The following is a 20153-nucleotide window of genomic DNA, read 5'->3' as shown; positions in this document are numbered from 1 at the left end:
TGACAGTCCAGTGAATAAATGCTTACTGTATTTTTATTGTCATTGTTACCTTTGGGGAGATCTTGTTTATGGCATTCCGTGTTAAAAATTTTGCTTCATTTCCCTGAAGAACTGTAGCCTTGCATGGGGGACATTTTCATGCTATGCCTAGCACATGACTGCTTGCCATTTATGTGTATTTAAATGCATTGCATGCCAGAAGCCTTTTGTGCACTGCTCTGGAACTTACAACCATCTGAGGGGATCAATGTTTTCATAAGGAACTATGTTCAGTGCTCAGACATCAGGCATACATGTTAACGTCCACACCGGGACTCATCCCCAAGCTGAGAGCTCTGCCCATTAGTTACATTATAGGAGGGAGGAGCAAGAGAAAAGGAACAAAGGACAGGCTCCTGTCTGGTGTGGTGCAAGATGCCCATCTTCCCTGTCAGCTTGCCTGGATCTGTGGCCACCTAGGAGACACACCTCTGAGAGGTATCTGAAGGAGTTTCCAGAGAGGTTTAACTGAGAAGGGAAGGCCCACGCAGCATGTATACAGCACCATTTTGTGAGCTGAATAGAAGGAAAAGGAGGGAAAGCACACTCAACACCAGCATCATTCCCTAAGCTTCCCGAATGTGGGCACAGTGTGATCAGCTGCCTCAGGATCCAGCTGCCGTTCCTTCCTAGCAGAATGGACTGCATGGCCTCTTAAATCATGAGCCCAAATAAGTCGGTTCTTCATTGCAGTGCTTTGGTAAGACACTTGGCCACAACAAAATTATACCAACTAAAACACTGTGTCATTATTTAGTCTTTGCTCTTAAGAATTATTATTATTCTCCCTTTACAGATTATTTCATAATGTGCCTAAGATCCCCTGGTAATTGCTGAGGTCAGAACCCTGTTTTCCAGGACCCAAAGTACCAGGACATCTAGCAGGATCTTACCTGGATGCCTTTTCTCAACCACACCGACATCTCCTTTGGTTTGGTTGTCATGGTTTTTCTGCTACAAAAGGAAAGAAGATGGCTATAGTGAAGCTTTGTGATCTGCACATCATAAGGTCTGTTGAGTTTCCTAGGTGAGCCAAAATGATGATCTACTATCCAAGCCGAGCGTGGTGACAGATGGCCAAGAAAGGCCTTACCAAGGCTGTTTTGAGCAAAGTCCTGGAGGAAGTGATGGTGTTCGGGGGAAGAGAAAGTGATGGTCTTGCAAAGAGGCAGGAACAGCATTAGTGTGGTCAGTGCCACGAATGTGCCCAACTGTGACAGTAAGTGAGGGACCAGAGAGCATGAAGAAGTGGGTGAAGGGAGATGAGCAAGAGGTGGGGCCCAGAGTCCACAGAGGCAGGTCATGTAGACAGAGGCAAGGTGTGTTCGTCTATCAGACCAGAGAAAGATTTTAACGCTTTGTGGAAAGAAAAGTGTTGTTGTTGGGTGTGTGTTTGTGTGTTGCATGTACATGGCATATTAGTGAGTACACCCATGTGCACACAAGAAGACCAGGAGAAGCTATTGAAAGTCTTCCTCTGACATGCTTTAGTTTATTCCTTGGAGACAGGTTCTCAGTGAATCTGGCCGTTGTTTCAGGGAGAATGCCTGGCTCAGTGACTGCTGTCTCCACTCTCCTGGATTGGGCCTACAACCATGCTCAGGTTTTCTTAAGTGCTTTCTGGGGTCTCAAACTTGGGTCTTCATGCTTGCAGAACAAGAACTCTTCCAAGTCAGCTCTGCAGCCCTGGTTTTAGTTTTTCCCTGAGTGAGCCATGCAGAGTTTGAACACACATGAGAAAGAGTCACTCTGATTTGCTTTACAGAAGCCTTAATCCCAGTGTGTTGTTAAGAATGGCCAAGCACAGAAACGACAGAAGCATTTCTGCTGTTACCAAGGGGCTACAGAACTGAGATTATAAAGCTCTCAGTGGAGACGGCAGCAGTGGAAGAAGTTAGAAGAGTCTGACGTCTAGACAGATTTTAAAGTAAATTTTAAACCCGGTTTACATATATGCAGCATTACAAGACTCAAGCACAGCACCGTTCTCACCCAGACAGGAAGAGAGTGGTGTCACCAGAAAATAAGAGTGGGTTTGGTAAGAAAAATCAGGGTTCAGTTTGGGGCATGTGAAGCTGAGGAACCCTAGTGTCCACATGAATGGTGGCTACATGAGTGAAGAGTTCAGGCCGAAGCACCCGGATGAAAATATACACTTGGGAATCGTCAGTGAGTTGAAAACATTCAAGCCACGATCCTAGATGAAATCATCAAGAAAGCGAGTAGCCCATAGCTGGAGTGATGGCTCAGTTGTCAAAACACTTGCTGAACCAGGGTAAGGACCAACTAGAGTTTGGGTCTTTAGAACCTATCTATATGTAAGTGCTAAGTAGGCAAAATAGCCCAGTTCCAGCCCTGGAAGACAGACACACAGGACAAGTTAGCTACCAAGAGTCATCATGTCCCTGACCTCTGAGCCTGAGAGATTTTTCCTTAGTAAATAAAGTGGAAAAATTATTGGGAGGAATTTCTAAGATCAACCTCAGGCTTCCACGTGTGTACACACTCTCGCACACGCATGTACACACTCTCGCACATGCGTGTACACACTCTCACACATGTGTGCCCACACATGTAACCATGCAAATTCGCAAATTTGCAGCAAATACATACAAATCGGAAAAAAGGCAAGAAAAGTAAGTACCCTGGCACTTGAGAGACAGAGGAAGGAAGATCATTGCAAATTTGTGGTTAATCTGGTCTACACAGAGCGTTTCATGCCAACCAGAACTGCCTATCTCAAAAAGCATAGGGCAAGAGAAGGATGATGGCATACATCTCTAATCCTCGAATGCAGGAGACAGAGGCAGGAAGATTAGCAGTTCAAAGTCAGCTTTAGTTATGTAGTGAGTTTGAGACCAACCTGAGTGGTATGAGACCCTTTACTAATCAACTATGACAAAAGAATGGGGGGGGGGGGGTGAAAAGAAAGAGCAGGCCCACGGGCTATTAGTGTCTACCCGTGTGGTTTTCTGTTCCCAAGAGACCATGGCAGAGAATGTGCTGAGTTAGACAAGATCTCCAAGATGATTAAATTTCCACTGGAGAAGCCTCGCCTGCAATCCAGGCACCTGCACTTCAAAGATTAACTGACTAAAGACTTCAAAGTAAATGCTGGTAAATACTGAGACAAGAACGTGGGACTTCTGATGCGAAGTACACCAGACTCTGTAGCTCAGTTGCCTGGAGAATGACAGATTCTGAGGTAGCAGGAAGGTGGAGAGGAGATATGGCTGCCAAGAGAAGCAAGACATGTACTGACTCACCTGCAGGAAGCCTTTGGTGCCCTCAGTCACCGGGAAAAGAGCAATGAGCCACAGCAATCCAACTCTCATTTCCAGTAGCGCCTTCTCCCCCTCTAAACCGAACATAGACACCCCGCGTCTGGTCTCTTAGGAGGCTGTGCACTAAAGCAAAGATTGTGAGTCAAGGCTGTAAACGGTACATCCAGCATCAGCCCCTCAAGTTTTACAGGGATTTTCCTTGTCTCCTTAAAATATCCAAGGGCCTTACAAAGCACAAATGTTAGAGATAGATTTGGAGTGTTTATTCGGGCTGAAGGCCTAAGCCGCGCCAGGCGAGGGACGGACATTCATGGAGTGCTTAAACTTAAAAGTAATAACCAGCCAGTTTAGCAAGCTCCCTTCTGGATAACTGATGGAGTTAGTAACAAATTGTTCTTAAGTTTCTATTTATATTAAATAATTTGGACAGAATTCAACACACAAACACAGTGATGATTTCAAAGAAAACTGGCCCTCATAGGCTCTGGTGTTTGAACACTTGTTCTGTAGTGGGTGGTTCTGTTTGGGGAGGCTTTAGGAGGTAAAGGCTGCCTGGAGAAAGCACACCATGGAGTCAGGTTTGGGAGTTTATAGGCTCATGCTTCCACAAAACACTGCTTTGTGTTTGTGGTTGAATATATGCTCTCTCAACGTCCTGTTCCCACTGCCTGCTGCCATGTCTCCCTCACCACTATAGATTTTCCCTCTGGACAATAAAGTAGCATACACTCTGTCTTCTTTTCATTGCCTTTGGTCATGGTTCTTTATCACAGCAACATAAAAAATTACTAATACAGGCATGGTCCTTGTATTTTTGTTTTGTTTTGTTTTCATTTTTTTGAGACAAAATTTCTCTGTCGTTTTGGAGCCTGTCTTGAAACTTGCTCTGTAGACCAGGCTGGTCTCGAACTCACAGAGATCCACCTGCCTCTGCCTCCTGAGTACTAGGATTAAAGGCAAGCACCACCACTGCCCTGCTTGTCCTTATGTTTTGGAGATAGGATATCATGTAGCCCGGGCTGTCCTCAAACTCACTACCAGCTAAGGATAAGGCTAAACTTCTGATTCTCTCAGCCGTCCATCCCAAATGCTCAGACTATAAACATGTGCTACCAAGGTCAGAGTGTGGTCCTGGGGATAAACCCAGTGCTTCACACGTGCTACACAAGCATGGCTTCAACTGAGATGCATCTCCAGCAACCAAGTATAGTCTAAGGTTCACAAGTCACAAGTGACTAGCACTACCATGTTAAGTAGCATGCTACAGAATAGTTCCATCATTTTGGAAAGCTTAACTGGACGGCAGTAACAGAACAGAAAGGATTATTTCCCTGGCCTATCAGTATTTCTTTTACAGCTCTGTAAGAAATCGTTTTAAAAATGGTTCCAAAATTAATAATCCCCCTTTGGAGTAAACGTACAGATGGGTACAGAGTGGGCTCTCTCTGCCACTTACCTTGCTCCTTGAGGAACTTAACCTTCATGTGCACACTGTCATCCCCACCCGATGCTGCTCTCAGACCTGAAGAGAAAAGCATCAGGGATGGGGGAGGACTACCATACCCATGGCTGGTTTTCTAGGGCCTTCTGGGGCCTGCTAAGGGAGCGTGGCGCCCATACGGTATCTGTATCACTTGCCCTCTAGGATGAAGGAATGGTCCTCTCACATCCCAACCTCCTGCTTGGCAAAGACTCCTCTTAGATCTTGAGCTGGATAAGTCTGCAGGTAGAAACCTATGGCTCATTCTTTTAGGTCTTGGCTTATCTGCTCTAAAGTGCATCTGTTACTGCCTGCATTCACTGTTCTCCAAAGCTAAGCTAAGGGATATTTGTCTGTGAAGAAGAACATTTCAAAAAAGTTTTTCCAGCCTGTAGTAACACAGCACAATACACACACGCTTGTCTTTCTGTGTCAGAATTTGGGGACTGGTCCAGGGACACTGAACATATCAACATCTGCACAAATCCTTCATATAGACTGGGAGAAATATGGTTCTTAACCTATGGGTCATGACACCTTTGGGGGTCAAAGTTGCATAGCAGATATGCTACATATCAGATATTTCAAACTACAATTCACACCAGTAGCAAAGTTACAGTTATGTAGTACCAATGGAAATAATTTTATGGTTGGGAGGTCACCACGACATGAGGAACTGTGTTAAAGGATCATAGCATCCTAAAGGATAGAGTATCTGACAATGACTGAGACACATCTTCCCACAGGCTCCAGGTCATCTCTGGATCACCTGAACACAGTGTGATGCCAGTGCTATGGAAACAGATGTTATGTTGTATTGCTTGGGAAATAATGATGAGAAAATTACTGTATTTATTCAGGGCAGACACACGGTATCAGCCACAATGATTGGATTAATGAGTATTTTATTTTATACATGAATATATGTACATGCACACACAGAGTAACCATATTCTTTCCTGAGTTGTACTTTGGATATTCTCTGTCTCTCTGTCTCTGTCTGTCTCTGTGTGTGTCTGTCTGTCTGTGTACATGTGCACTCACCTGCACGTGTCTGTGTGTGTCTCTGCGTGTGTCTGTGTGACTCTATTATGTGTGTTTGTGTGCACGTGTGCGAGTGTGTATCCTAGTTTCTCTTCCACTACTATGATAAAATGCCCTGACGAAGCCATGGAGAAAGAAAGCCTACATTCATGGTGAGTTCACCCCTCACCTAACAGTCAAGACAATCCTCAGCACACTCCCTACTGGCCAACCCAATGCAGTCAGTGTCTCATGTGAGGCTTTCCACCCAGATGACTCTAAGTTACATTAGGGTGACAATTTAAACTAATAAGCACATTGTTTTTTGAGTCAAGGTCCCATGTAGCACAGGCCTGCTGCAAACTCACTGTGCAGCAATGGGTGAGCGTGAACACCTCATTCTCTTGCCTCTACTTCTGAATTTCTGAGATTATGGGTATGCATGTCCACACCACTGGATATAACCAAACTTTGGATATTTTCCTTTGTTTTATTTTATTTCAGTTTTATATTGTTAAGTTGTCAAGCGTAACTAACTAAGCTAATTCTTCGATGTAGTATTCGCATAGCAAAGGGAGGTGAAGCTACCTGCTTCCTCTTTTTCTCCATTTTCAGGAAGACTCTTCTAATTTGAATTGCCAGGTATTCTTTTGCTTGTGGTTTGGAACCCTGGAGCTGACAGATAGGATAAAGGTCTCTGCATATGTGTCCTACCTGTCCCCTCTCAGTGTGACAAGGACTGTTCCAAAATGAAAGGCCTGGGTGTCATGTGCTTCCCACAACTCTCTGTTCTCTCCTGCTAAGAACATTTTCTCCCGTGTGCAGCCTCAGGCTGCAAACCCAGCTCAGACAGCCTGAGTGACAGCTCCGGTCATCCTAAGGAAGCCTCCTCTTCACCTCATTATTCCCCTGCCCCTTCCTCTGGACCGCCTCTTGGGACTTTTCCAGAAATGGTAATCAGTGATGTAAAGTCGAGGTTTGCATTGATCTGTAGGCTGATCATGAATAGATACACCATAAAGAAAGAAGGGAAGAGCTGAAGAGATGGCTCTGTGGCTAAGAGCACTGTTGTTCTTCCAGAGGACCCAGGTTCAAGTCCCAGCACCCACATGGCAGCTTACAACTGTCTGTAACTCCAGTTCCAGGATCTGACACCCTCACTTGGAGGCAAAACTCCAATGCATATAAAACAAAAACAAATAAATAAATCATTTTTTTTAAATGCCTCTAAAAAAGAAGGGAGAGAAAGTAAAGAAGCAACAGAGGAGAAGCGGGAAGGATTGAGACTAGAAGAGAACATTTTGGCACTCTTTAGAAAACAGAGACATACATATTTTCCCTAAAGCCTGTCAAACCTTGAACAAGTTCAGCCTAGCTAGGGATACTATTAAAGGTATTTAGCAATGCTTATATCCAGGTGGATGTACTTCCGGACGATTTCTAGGCTAGGTAAAAGATCTAAATACTTAAACTGGTTCTACCATTGGCCACCTGGTCCAGGTTTTGGTGCCTCCTATAGTATGTCAATGTCATACTATGACAAAACATCAGGCAAAAACTGGCATAAGGGGTGACTCATTTGGCTCATGACTTGAAGGTACCATCCGCTAAGCCAGGAGGGCATGGTAGCAGGGGCTGAGTTTTCTGATCACATTGCAATGACAGGAGGCAGAGAGAGCTCACGCTGGTGGGGAGCCCCATGTCTCTGTTTTATCCAGTCTCAGATGCCAGTCTCTGGAATAGGGTCACCACATTTAAGGATCTTCCCACCTCATTTAGTCTCATTCAGAAAGTCCCTCATAGACAGGTTCACATCAAAATCAACCACCACTGTGCTAAGGCTTGAACTAATTGTTTTCCTCTCTGGTTCCTTAGTGTGTAGAGTTTCCTGTGTTGCAGGGTTGGACAATTCATTACATAAAAGCAAGAAACCCCAAGGTAGTTATATCTGAACTTCAAAGAAGTAATGAATAACATTTTAGCATAATTTTGCTCTGTGTGGTACTTGGAATATTCTCCATTGTCAGATAAGATGAATTTATCTGACACTCAAATTTAACTGGGCATCCTGTATTGGACAAGTCAAAGGGAGAGAAATGGCACCTTAAGGTACACAGATAGAGAAAGGCTCTAGAGCTAGCCTGCCTTCCCTCCAGTGTTGATGTTCACAACTGGATGTCTATGTTCTAGGCTTTCTATGTCTTTGTTTATTTACCTTTAAGATAAGGGAGTCAAGCCAAGTGGTGGTGGCACACACCTTTAATCCCAGCACTCAGGAGGCAGAGGTAGGCAGATTTCTGTGGGTTCGAGGCCAGCCTGGTCTACAAAGTGAGTTTCAGGACAACCAAGGCTATACAGAGAAACCCTGTCTTGAAAACCGAAGAGAAAGATAAGGGGATCAGGGTCTAATTCCCAAGTTCCTGGGAGAGTCTAATGAGCTACCAATGTAAAGTGGCCCAAACAGTGACCACTGTCCACTGTCACCCACGCAGGTCAGCAGTACTTTACTATGTCCACCTTATTGCCGTTTGTGCAGCTCCTTGCTGCACTTTAGTTCTGAGTCAAATGAACTTGATCCAAGTGATGCCGTCGCTGTGAAGACCCACACCACAGACATTGTGGCCTGTAGGTCTGCAGGTAACAACCAGAGCGCATTTCTTCCAGGAGCTAAATGACCTCACTCAAAGGAGGACCCTCAACCTAAAGAAAGTAAAGTGTGTGTGTGTGTGTGTGTGTGTGTGTGTGTGATGCATATGGGTAGTAACCATATACATCCTGCTTAACTTTACATTCTTAGACACAAACCTCATGGCATTTTAATCCATTTCCTTCCAAGCCAGAGCGAGCGAGCAAGCCCAGAATCTTTGTGTAATCCACAGGTGGGTTGTCCTTGTCACCAGAGCATGGGTATTTACACCACATTTCACTCTGGGGGTGGCTAATGCCGGGCTGACAGCTGTGTTGGCATTACCATCTGTGGAAAAACTTAACCGTGGTGGGGGAGGTCTCCCCCCTCCACACACACTTCCTTGAATTCATTCAAGTGAATTCATTCCTGATAATCCCTGTCCTTTATGTAACCACAAACATTCAAACTTGCTGCTGTGCCTCTGCGGACGGCGGCACATTGTCTCCACATTCTTTCAGTGTGTGTTTGTGGACACTGAGTGCCCTTTGTTTACGTCAACAGCAGCCTCCTTATCCACATGATGGAGACCTGAAACTACTCGCATAGACAGACTGACCGTCTCCAGCATTTCGAGCAGCAATTTCATCTTAGGCACCACCGGGATCTGGGCTTTTCTGCCGTCAGTGTTTAAGGAATGATGCCTTTTCTTCTATAAATAGAAGCATTCCCTATAGAATGACCTCTCTCCTCTCTGCCATAAAATCACACACACACACATGCACATGTGCACACATGGGGATGACGGAGCAGGGCTCCACAGAGGACTCACCAGGCGATGGAGGCACACACCTTTAACCCGAGCACTCAGGAGGCAGAGGCAGGCAGATCTCTGTGACTTTGAGGCCAGCCTGGTCTACAAGAGCTAGTTCCAGGACAGTTCCAAAGGACATAGAAACCCTGTCTTGAAAGCAACAGCACCAACAAAGTATCATGGCCAAACCAGAGTTAGGCAGAGATGTGAACAAACTCAGTCTTGTTTCGCTTCTCATTCTATGGGTTTGGGGTAACACTTTTGTGGGAGGTGTCTTTGCATAGGAACCCCCAGAGCTGTTTGCCTTTCAGATAGGTTTGTAGAGAGGATAGTGTGGGGGCAGGGTGCACGAAGAAGGCAAAAAAATCTTTGGAGCGCAGATCAAATTTAAGAGCTAAATTTTCTCTGAGAAAAAAAAATTAAAATTATTTACAATTTTAGTGGGTTTCCATTTATGTATAGACATGACAATAAAGAATTTTGTTTGTTTATCTGTAGCTGCTGTTTTGAGACAGGATCTCCTGTAGCCTCGGCTAGTCTCTCCCATTCACTATGCAACCAAGCCTTGAAATCCTGCCTCTACTACCCACATGCTGTGATTGCAGACATGCAGCCCCCTACCCATTTAAATCAGGGCTCAGAACTGAACCCCGGACCTCACCCTACCAGCTGAGCTGCATCTCCAACCCTCAGCCACGCAAACCTGCAGGCCCTCAGAGTAAAATTTTAAAGGGATGCTTTCTACTTTCACGTAACTGTGTGCATAATGTGGGATAAGAGTCCTGGATGAGCCAATCCAGTCCGGGGTGTGCTGCTTAAATATAAGGTTTTGTGAAATGCCATGAGCTCTCTCTGGAGTCAGTGCCCACCTCTCCTGTGAGGGATAACACCTGGTCCCCTCACAGGCGCTCAGACTCAGCATCTGTGTGTGTTCTGTTTATTTCCCCTCCAGAGCGCTCGTCCAATTGTTCTTCCGTTCATTCATGCCCATCACCAAACACAAGCCTGAAAGTCTTGACGACGTTCAATGAGCTGGTTTTCTCCTAACACTGATCATTCAGCTCTGAGCATCTTTGAGATGAACTGAGAGCTAAGGTCTTTGTTAGGAACTGAGATGGAATTTTTATTAATTCTTAGTCTTAAAGGGGCCAAAGAATTATTTAGCTCAGTCACCTCTTCTTCATGGACATTCTGCCAATCAGACGAATTGATTTATTGTCAACCACTGCGTAAAGAAGACTGCATGGTGAAATGCATTGGCTAATAGCCGTATAACAGTGTGGACTGCCATGGTTAGAGCTACATGCATTAAGAGAGACACTGGGAGGCTGAGAAGATGTCTCAGTGGGTGAAGTGCTTGCTGTGTTAGTGTGGAGACCTGAGTTTGGTCTATTAAAATTATATTAAAATTTAGGCAAGGCTACGGTGTCCATAACTGCTGCACGATGGGCAGAGACAAGAGGATCTCTGGAGTTCACTGGTCAATCTAGCCAATCACTGAGCTCTAGTAGTGAGAGACTTACTTTTTAAAAAGTCTTAAGATGCAAATCAATAGAGGAAAACATTAGAAGTCAATTTTTGGGCTCCATACAAGTACACAGGGCATGTGCACCCACAAAACCCATATGAACATACATGCAACATACACAGGGCAGGGGGACAGAGAAAAAGTAAAACCCCCAGAAGCTATGGTGAAACCCACTTTTGCAAACACCTGATTATGCTTTCCTGTGTTGCACTGAACAGCTGCATCTTCGGAGGCTAGCGTGCGGGTCTACTAAGGCTGAGTCCTTTCTGTACCTAACTGAGCTGGTACAAAGCTGGTTTTATAGCAGCCTGCATATCCTTTGCCCTGCATTAGACTTCAGCTAGAAAGCATTTCTCCTGTTGCTGGCGATTTCACTCAATACACCAGCTGTCCCTTCCCCAGCAAGGGTGGCTTTGCTAGCCACCTGTCTGAGCTTTGTCTTACAAAAGCATCATGGAAGATGCCTTGTTGTTCTTAGCTCGCCACCCAGAGTTTCATCTGGACTCCTGCTAGGGTTTATATCCCATGGAAAACACATCCAGTTCAGTTAAGTTGTTAAAGGTCTGTCTGCAAACCTGGTAGCTAGCTTGGAGCTCTGTCAGCCACTTGTGCCCGCAGACTTTCCTCTAGTGACTTGTACAGTGTGAGTTTCCCCGAGCACATACAGGGAGATTAATAATCTTTTAACCAAGTTTGTTCTTCCAAGCAAGTCTCAGCCTTGCTGGAATCCACACATCAGACCTGGGTCTCATTTCCATCATGTGACATTGGTGGCTATCGTAGGTAAAACCTGGAGAATCTGAGCCTCCTCCATATCGCTTTGCTGATGTAGTATTCCCCTGTATATGCTGTGAATATCATTGGTGAATAAAAAAAACTGTCTTGGGCATGTGCAGGGAATAGAGGTAGGTGGGGAAAACTAAACTGAATGCTGGGAGAAAGGAGTCAGGGTAGGAAAGAAGCCATGTAGGTCCACCAGACACAGACTCTGGAACTTTACCTAGTAAGCCACTGCCTAGTGGTGATACACAGATTATTAGAAATGAGTTCAATTAAGATATAAGAGTTAGCCAGTAAGAAGCTAGAGCTAATGGGCCAAGCAGTGATTTAAATAATATAGTTTCTGTGTGATTATTTCAGGGCTAAGCAGCCAGGAACCAACAAAAGGCCTCTTCCAACACTTTGCTTTAAAGAAAACTCGGCAGAATGGAATTCAGGAAAAATCAGAGTAACTGTCATTGGGCTGGGGAGAAGTCTCAGGGGGTAAAGTACTTGCTGCACAAGTATGAGGACTGGAGATCAAATCCCCACACCCCCAGATAAAAACTGAATGCCTAGCACAGGGTCTGTGATCTTGGGATCTCTATGGGGAGAGAGAGACAGGAAGAGCTCCAGGCCTCTCACAGCACAGCTAGCAGAAAACAAGGGGCCCTGTCTCAAACAGAACTGAGGGGAAGGACCAGCAACTGAGGTTGTCCTCAACCCTCATACCTGTGTTAAGGCATATATATGCACACCTGTAATCCACACACAAACACAAATACACATGCATGGACACACACACACACACACACACACATGCACCAAGCTCTAATTTATAAAATGCTTTCATATATATTGAATTTTTTTGGTAGCCTTGCTACCAAAAATAGAATTATTTTGATTCATGGAACATAAAGAGGATAGACCTGAATTCTACTTCACTGCATCACTATTTCCTCAAATTCTGTGTCACTATTTCCTTAAATCATCTTTTTCAGTCAATGAGTCAGTCAGATTTTATTTATTGGAGCATGATTTTAATAATTCAGAACTGTAATGTGATCCCTATCTGCATACCTTACAAACAAATTCCCTTGTTTGGGAAAAGGAAGCATACATGTTTCTCGGTAATCATCCTAGGAACCGTGAGTGATCTGAGCACCTTGAGTAGGAAGAGATTCTGGTTCACAAGGACAAAGAAAGCTGGACCTTCTGGGAAGGGGCTAGAGAGAGTGTTGTACAGGGTCTTTGCCTGTGAACAGAGGCAAGCTGTTGCAAATTCCTCCTGACTGAGATATTTACTTTCTTTACTTTGAATCGAGGTCTCTAATTCACAACCCCCTGTCTCTGCTGGGAGGGCTGGTGTGTGCCACTATGTCAACACAACCCAGTTAGAAAGATCTATTTAAAATAAGAGTAAAATGAAGGTGACCTCTGACCTCCTACCCTACCTCTTGTGTGGTACGAATATAGAGCGTCTGTGTCATGACATTTTTTAGAGAAAAAGCAAGTTTTTCAGCCAGGTCCTCCAAGTGGTCATTGCAGAAATAACCATTGCTGGGTGCTCCAGTGAGCCTGAAGATGCTAACAGTCTGCAGCTACACCCAAAAGCCTTTTAGGCTCCATGCTGTGTGCAGAACCAAGAGCAACCTCAGGACCTTCCCTAAGGGGTCCTATAATGCATCTTCTCACATATACAAATCCCAGGCCAGCCAGGACTTTTCCAAGTTAGGGTGAAAGCACTGTTCCAGAAGGTTCACTGCTTTGAATGTTGATAGATGCAGCTTGTCTTAGAGTTTCTCTTGCTGCAACAAAACACCATGACCAAAAAGCAAGGGTTGGTTTGTTTTTTTCGAGACAGGGTTTCTCTGTAGCTTTGGAGCCTGTTAGGAACTATTCTTTGTAGACCAGGCTGGTCTCAAACTTACAGAAATCTGCCTGCCTCTGCCTCTGGAGTGCTGGGATAAAAAGCATGCACCACAACTGCCCAGCCAGAAAGGGTATGCTGGGTTTACACTTTAGCATTGCTGTTCATCACTGAAGGAAGTCAGGACAGGAACTCAAACAGAGCAGGATCCTGGAGGCAGGAACTGATACAGAGGCCATGGAAGGGAGCTGCTTACTAGTTTGAAGCCCCTGACTTACTAACCCCGCCTTCTTACAAAACTCAGGACCACCGACCATAGGCTGGACATGCACACAAAATAAAATAAGGAAATAAGGAACAGGAGCCTCGTGCATGTTATGTGACTGACCTGGGAGGGTATAACTGGGGAATGTGCTAGTCCTGGAGTCTCTGCAAGGCTGGGCATGGCCAAGAGGTCACAATAGTGTGAACCTTTCACTCTAACCTGCCGCGTCCCAAGATAAATTTCACAGCCATAAAGATCATACATCTACCCAATAAAGAACTGGGTGACCCTGACATCATGGAATGATTCTTTCTCTAGTGTGACAGTTAAGGCAAAATCCTGAGACATTTGGGACACGGTCTTCCCTTTGCATCTCTAGGTAAGGCCGTGTGAAAGGAAGCTAAGACGACAACTGTGTGAGCTATTTTGAATGTTGCTAATATACTAGGTGTGGCCCTAAGTAGAACTGTGAATTGGGTGACATTTGTCCTGCAGGTGCCACCCCTCGACTTTCTGAACTCCTTACCTCGTGACACACATACCTCGTGACACACTGCCTTGACCCCATTCTGTACCCTTATGATTATTCTATTTCTTCTTGCTCTGAACCAAAAGGCTAAACTCATTCATTGGCAGGCATGGTACCACCCACCTATAATTTCAACATTCAGGAGGCAGAGGCAAGGAGGATATTGAGTTTAAGACTAGCTTGGGCTGCATGGACAGACCCTGTGTCAAAAATAACCAATAAATAAGTAAGTAAATAAAAACCATTTGCTCATGTCCTGGTTTAAATGAATGTGTGCATTTATTTCTCTTGTCTGGGAGTGTATTTTCAGTCTTTGAACAGAGGTAGAAAGGGCAGCAGAAAACAGATAACAACATACACACCCATACCCCCCAACCCCCCCCCCCCACATCATTCCTCAACCTAGCAAGAAAAAAAGTTCTAGAATGATGATGTTGACACTGTTAGGACATCTATTGACTTTTGGAAGAAGTAAGACATGTGTGGCTGCCAGCAAAATGCCACATCAACTTGTGAGCAACTTGAGCATTCGTAACTGGAATCGACAGTCTCAGCACACATCTTCCCATCTTCCATTTTTATCCACATCCGTACTCTATTATAAAACAAGCCTCCGAGTCTTACAAGAAGAGCCAAGCAACTTACTCAAGTCTTTATTACTTGCCCAGCCATTCTTATCAGAGAGATGGATTTTAATTTCATTGCTGGTTGGGTGAATGGTTTTTAATAATTAATGGTTTCTTATTAATTAGAAAAAATGTAACAAAAGACTTGTGTTAGTATCATGACTGATTGTAGAGTATACCCTTTCTCATTTTTGCTATTTTCTCTTTTATAATCTCTAGCATGTGAGTGTGTGTGTGTGAGAAAGAGAGAGAGAGAGAGAGAGAGAGAGAGAGAGAGAGAGAGAACCATGAAAAAGCCAAGGCTGCCACTTCTCCACATCCCCTCCCACCTGACTTTCTGTTCATTATTATTGTTATTATTGTTGTTGTTGTTTTTGTGCGTGCGCATGCATGCATGTGTGTATGTGCACACATGAGCAAGAATGTATGATGCAAGAGGGCATGTGAGTGCCATGCGAATGTGAGGAGGTCAGAGGTCAACTTAGTAATGTTGGTTTTCTCCTACCTTTATTTGATCTGCAGAAACCCAGCTCACACCACACATCTGAGCCACCTCTGAGAGAGCCACCTTGTTTATCTGCTGAGCCATGCGGCCAGCCCTGCACCTAGGGTGTGTTCTTCCTTCAGAACAAATCTACCTTTTTGTCTTCGGAAGGTGGCTCAGGCTGGCTTCACACTCTCTGTGAAACTACGAAAGATCTTGAACTTCTGGACCTTCTGCCACTGACTCTCAGGGGGGCTAGGATTACAGGTTTGTGACACCATGCTGAGCTATAAGTGAGATTTTTATGGAAAATAAAAATCATGAATTTTTAAGATCTGTGGGGTAAAGTGTAGCACATCATTTTATGTTTACTTGAGGAACGAGGAAAACCAATTGTAAAGGTTGGTTGTTTTTCTGAAGGTCACTGAGGCAGTTCAACTGGGAGATAACTCAGGTTTATACTGGTCTGGACAAGGTTTCAATAGATTCACCCTACAGTGGAAATAAACTGTTTCAGTCACTTATGGTAGTGGCACACACTTCTGATCCCAGCACTTGGAAGGAGGCAGGAGGATAAGGAGTTCAAAGCCAGCCTGGGCTACATAGTGAATTTGGGGCCAGCCTAGGCTACATAGTGAGCTTGGGGCCAGCCAGGACTACATGAGATCCTGTCTTGAACAAGCAAACCCGATAAATAAAATCCGACTTTATCGTCTCAAGCATGATTGAATTTTAAGAGTGTCTGCCCCGTTACTAGTTAGATACAGCCAAACAAATGGTACTTTTAGCAGGTTCCCTTGATGAAGCTGACATACGCTAGTCAGCTGAACTTTCCTGGTAGACGGCAGTGAGCCTGCCCTGCCCTAGGTGGAACTCTTGGCTTTCAGTCAGAAAACCGTATTTAAGACTGAGAAAAACCAACTCAAGTTACAGAGTCAAGAAGGGACAGGGCTCTGTTGTTTCTAATAATTGCTTCAAAGACACTCTTCCTTGATTATCTTTTCAGGAAATGAGATGTTGAAATCAGAATATCCCTCACAGAGTAAAACACAGCTTAACTAACAGAGCTCAGGCCCCAAAGAGTCAAACAGAGCGATTAGCTTACCTGAGCCTCCTGTCTCACAGCGCGGCTGAGCCTTTCTCCAAAGCTCCCAACCACTGGCTCTGCTGGCGAATGGCAGTGAGCGCTGATGGGACCAGGGCAGTCCCGGCAGCCACAGGTCCACAGGTGGCTCAGCAGCTCTGGCCAGGTTACTGCCTCTGCCAGCAAACCCCAGGGCACACCCCCTGCAGAAGGAAAGCAAAGACACTTTCCACTCCCTCTCCCTCCTCTTGGAGCCTCTGTTGGCTCCGAGCTGGTAATGAACAGCTCAGAGAGCAAAGACTTACTGCTTCTGTCACCAGACACGAGAGGCTGAGACCATTAGCTACAAAGAGGACAAATATGCTCTTGGGTGTGCAGATCAGGACCCTACAAAAGGCCACTCCCTCCCTCGGGCTCTCCTGTCCAGTTCTGGACACTCAGGGTCACACCCCACAGGGCTGAAGGAATGTAGGCCTCCCTGCGGAAGTCCACAGAGGGGAAGCGGGTGAGCTCTGTGGTAGGTAAGGTGTTCCCACGTCCAGTCTTCTCACTCATGGCTAAAGATTCACCGTACTGCTGTCCTGGATGAAGGACCCCCAGACCTCCTTGTGGAAAAGCATGGACCGAGCACCAGCAAGACAAGATGGCAGGAACATGCTGAAGGTGAGTGACATGTGTTAATGATTGGTTTACTATCTAAAGTTCTTTCCCCTTTAAAAACTGTGCCGGGTCTGTTGTGGGGGCGGCTGCCATGCATTGATGAGCGTCCTGGCTCATGAATTACTTTGTGGTTCAAGTGATGGAGAATAACCCCCCCCCCCCCGCGATTTGAGGGCACCAAGCACTGTTCCCTTCTTGATCCTCCAGTCTTGGGGAATGAAAAGTTTTAACTAAACTGAGGTCATTTCGATCTCTTCTTGTGTTCTTCCTGCAGAGTTCTGCCTGTTTCCAAACCAACCAGTTGTGGATGGCACCAAATTTCCACTCAGTACAAATGGCTGAGAACTTGTCACTCGCCCAGTACCCAGCAGTCTGGGATTATAGATGACATTTCTTTTGCTGTTGTCTAGATTTAAATGGCTTGCAGCAGCACCTACCTTACTGGCATCTTCATGGCGAGATGCTCCGAAAGCGGGGCTACCCAGGTGTGGTGAGGCACACTATTGTCTCAGCACCCAGGAGGCTGAGGCAGAGGGATTGCATGCCTTTGAGGCCAGCTATATAGTGAGTTCCAAGCTGGCCAGGGTTAAATATGAAGACTCTCTAAAATAAAAATGCACATACAGAAAGCACTAAAATGGGGCCAACAGCGTACGGGTTATTTGGGCAGGACAGTGGCTATGAAGTTGGACACTAGGGGCAGAGGGAATGGGAAGCAATGGAAGACTAACTATGGTCAGCTGACAAGGGCTGAAGATGACTCGGCTAGACGCTCAGAGGAAAGGTCCCTCACTCACCTTCACTCTGTTGATCCCAACCACTTCTTAGGGACAAGCGCGTAGCCCTCGGCACCAGTGGGAGCGCCACCACTTCTTATTAGACCAGAGGCCTGTTAGAGGGTTCTAGAAAGTGAAACAAGCAATGGCCTTTAGGGGATCTCATGACTATATTGGTTTGGAATCAGGAAGATGTGAATCTGAACCACTAAACACACTCAATGCTTTTTAAATCCCAAATCTAATAAAAGGGGTCAGGCTGTGTCCAACATTCAGGTCATGTCAGAAATAAGGCGCATTTGTTTAAACCGATGACTCACTAATAAACCACTTATTTCTTTCTTCTGGTTTCCTCATAAAAGCCAGTGAACACGTGGAGCTGGATTCCTCAGAACTTCCTGGTCAGGTTGTGGGACATACCATAGATGTCACAAAGGACGGAACAGAAGGAAGTGGTGTGGGATTGGTCCTGTGACTGCCCCTAGGTCTTGCCCTTGTGAGTCCAGACCTGGGCTAACCTGAGGAGGCAGAGCTGAGGACCTGTGCCCTCTAATTTGATTAACATGCTTCATTGGCTCTAACATAACACACCCGACCTGAGCAGAAGTGTTCACCTGCGTTCAAAACGCAAGCTAAACATGCAATCACGTGTCCTCCACCTCATAGGTTTGAATTCCACAAATTCAGGAGAACCATAAGCAAGACCCGAGATAAGGAAGAGCTTTGAACCCCACTGACTTCATCTGCTGATTTGTGTTGTCAACCGGATTGCTTTTGCTTGGTCTCCCATTAAAGATTGGGGCTAAGTAAGGTGTGGCGAGACACTCAGTGATCTCAGCACTCAGGAGGATCAGGAGTTCAAGGTCACCTACACTCCTGTAGTGAATCTGATACCTGTCTAGGACACCTGAGATCCTGTCCCCAAAGTAAATAACTAGATAAATGGACACAGCTTTCTAACATTGTTGTATGTATTATTCTCATGTGTGGTTTTTAACGATTTATTTACTTTGATTTTATGTGGATGAGTGTTTTCCTACATGTATGTAAGTATATGTGTGTGTGCAGTGCTGGAGGAGGCAAAATTACAGTCATGAAGTAGCAACTAAATAATTTCATGGTTGGGGGTCACCCCAACATAGGGAACTGTATTAAAGGGCTGCCACACTAGGAAGGGTGAGAACCGCTGCCTTCAGCCTTGAGCAGCGTGACTTATGGCACACATTTTTTGAGGGATAGGGTATCACACAACGGGATTACTATTAAACCTATGTCCAAGGATATTCAGGCCTTCTGCGGTGGCACATACTTATGAGCCCAGCATTGGGGAGGTGGGGGCAAGAGGATCATAAAATAAAAGATTTTATCCCCAGAGGACAAGGTTAGGAAACTATGGGAACCTCTGCCATACCAGAGACAAGCACACCAGTCACAACCGTGGGAGCTGACCCCGAAGAGCCGCTTAAAAAGGAGTCCAACGCCGTGCACTTCTCCAGTGTGACTTACTGAGAACTTACTGAATATTGTTCTGAGCAACTTCCGTGCTGATAGTTCCCACCGTTGCTCCCATTTTATAGATGAGGACGTTGAGGCACAGAGTGGCTGAGTAAATGATAAATCAGGAAGCAGCCACCACCTGACCTTAGAGTCTACTCTGTTAACCTGCAAATGGCTGTTTCCCAAAGACAATGGAGGAACACAAGCACAAACATCCGGCCCATGCTGGACAGAAAAGGCAGAGGTAAGCTCCGGTGCTGAGGAGGGGGAGGGTCGTTACTCTGAGCCTTCTGTGGGATGCTGGAGAGCCCTGCACAGCTGAGAGAATCCGTTTACCATTTCAGTCAACACATCCGGGATCCTGGGGAAACTCAGAGGAGCTAGGTAAGGTGCCATCTATGGCTCCGTTCAGATAGCCGTGTTCACGTGCTGAAAATAGTGCTGGGAAGAGAGATGGGAACCACAGAGCAAATGAATCATTTCCTCCCTCGTTCTGCCTCGTGTGTGTGTGTGTGTGTGTGTGTGTGTGTGTGTGTGTGTGATGTATACACATGTGTGCATGTATGTAAAGGTCAGAAATCAATGTTGGGTGACTTCCTTGTTATGCCCAGATCACAGTGTTCCTCCAAAACCAACTAGGAGAACGTGTCCTGTATATAAAAGCAAACAGCCTTTATTCTTCCACAAGTTTGCAAACTTGGACTCTGTGTGTCCCATGTGGGGTAACTAAAGAGCCTCGAGCCCAGTTGAGGTTGGGTTTTTAGAGTAGTAAAGGTGGGGGTGATGGAATTCTAAGGTTTAGGTTTTCT

General features: G+C 45.4%; 1 protein-coding gene across 1 annotated transcript in view; it reads right to left on the bottom strand.

Annotated features, from left to right (window-relative positions):
• Adgrf1 (adhesion G protein-coupled receptor F1) overlaps window positions 1–16515 on the bottom strand; it is a 47109-nt gene extending 30594 nt beyond the window's left edge. Inside the window, exons 1-3 of the mRNA XM_041656467.1 lie at window positions 16433–16515; window positions 3306–3446; window positions 933–993 (exon numbers count right to left, since the gene is read on the bottom strand). Of these exons, the coding sequence (XP_041512401.1) occupies window positions 933–993; window positions 3306–3410 (166 nt within the window). The 5' untranslated portion in view covers window positions 3411–3446; window positions 16433–16515. The remainder of the gene's footprint in view (window positions 1–932; window positions 994–3305; window positions 3447–16432) is intronic.
• Window positions 16516–20153: the final 3638 nt, after the last annotated feature.

The sequence above is a fragment of the Microtus oregoni genome, unplaced genomic scaffold, assembly GCF_018167655.1.
Source record: "Microtus oregoni isolate MIOR12 unplaced genomic scaffold, Mior012 000007F_ref0000211, whole genome shotgun sequence".
NCBI classification, from domain to species: domain Eukaryota; kingdom Metazoa; phylum Chordata; class Mammalia; order Rodentia; family Cricetidae; genus Microtus; species Microtus oregoni.
This window is presented reverse-complemented; position numbering and strand designations above follow the sequence as displayed.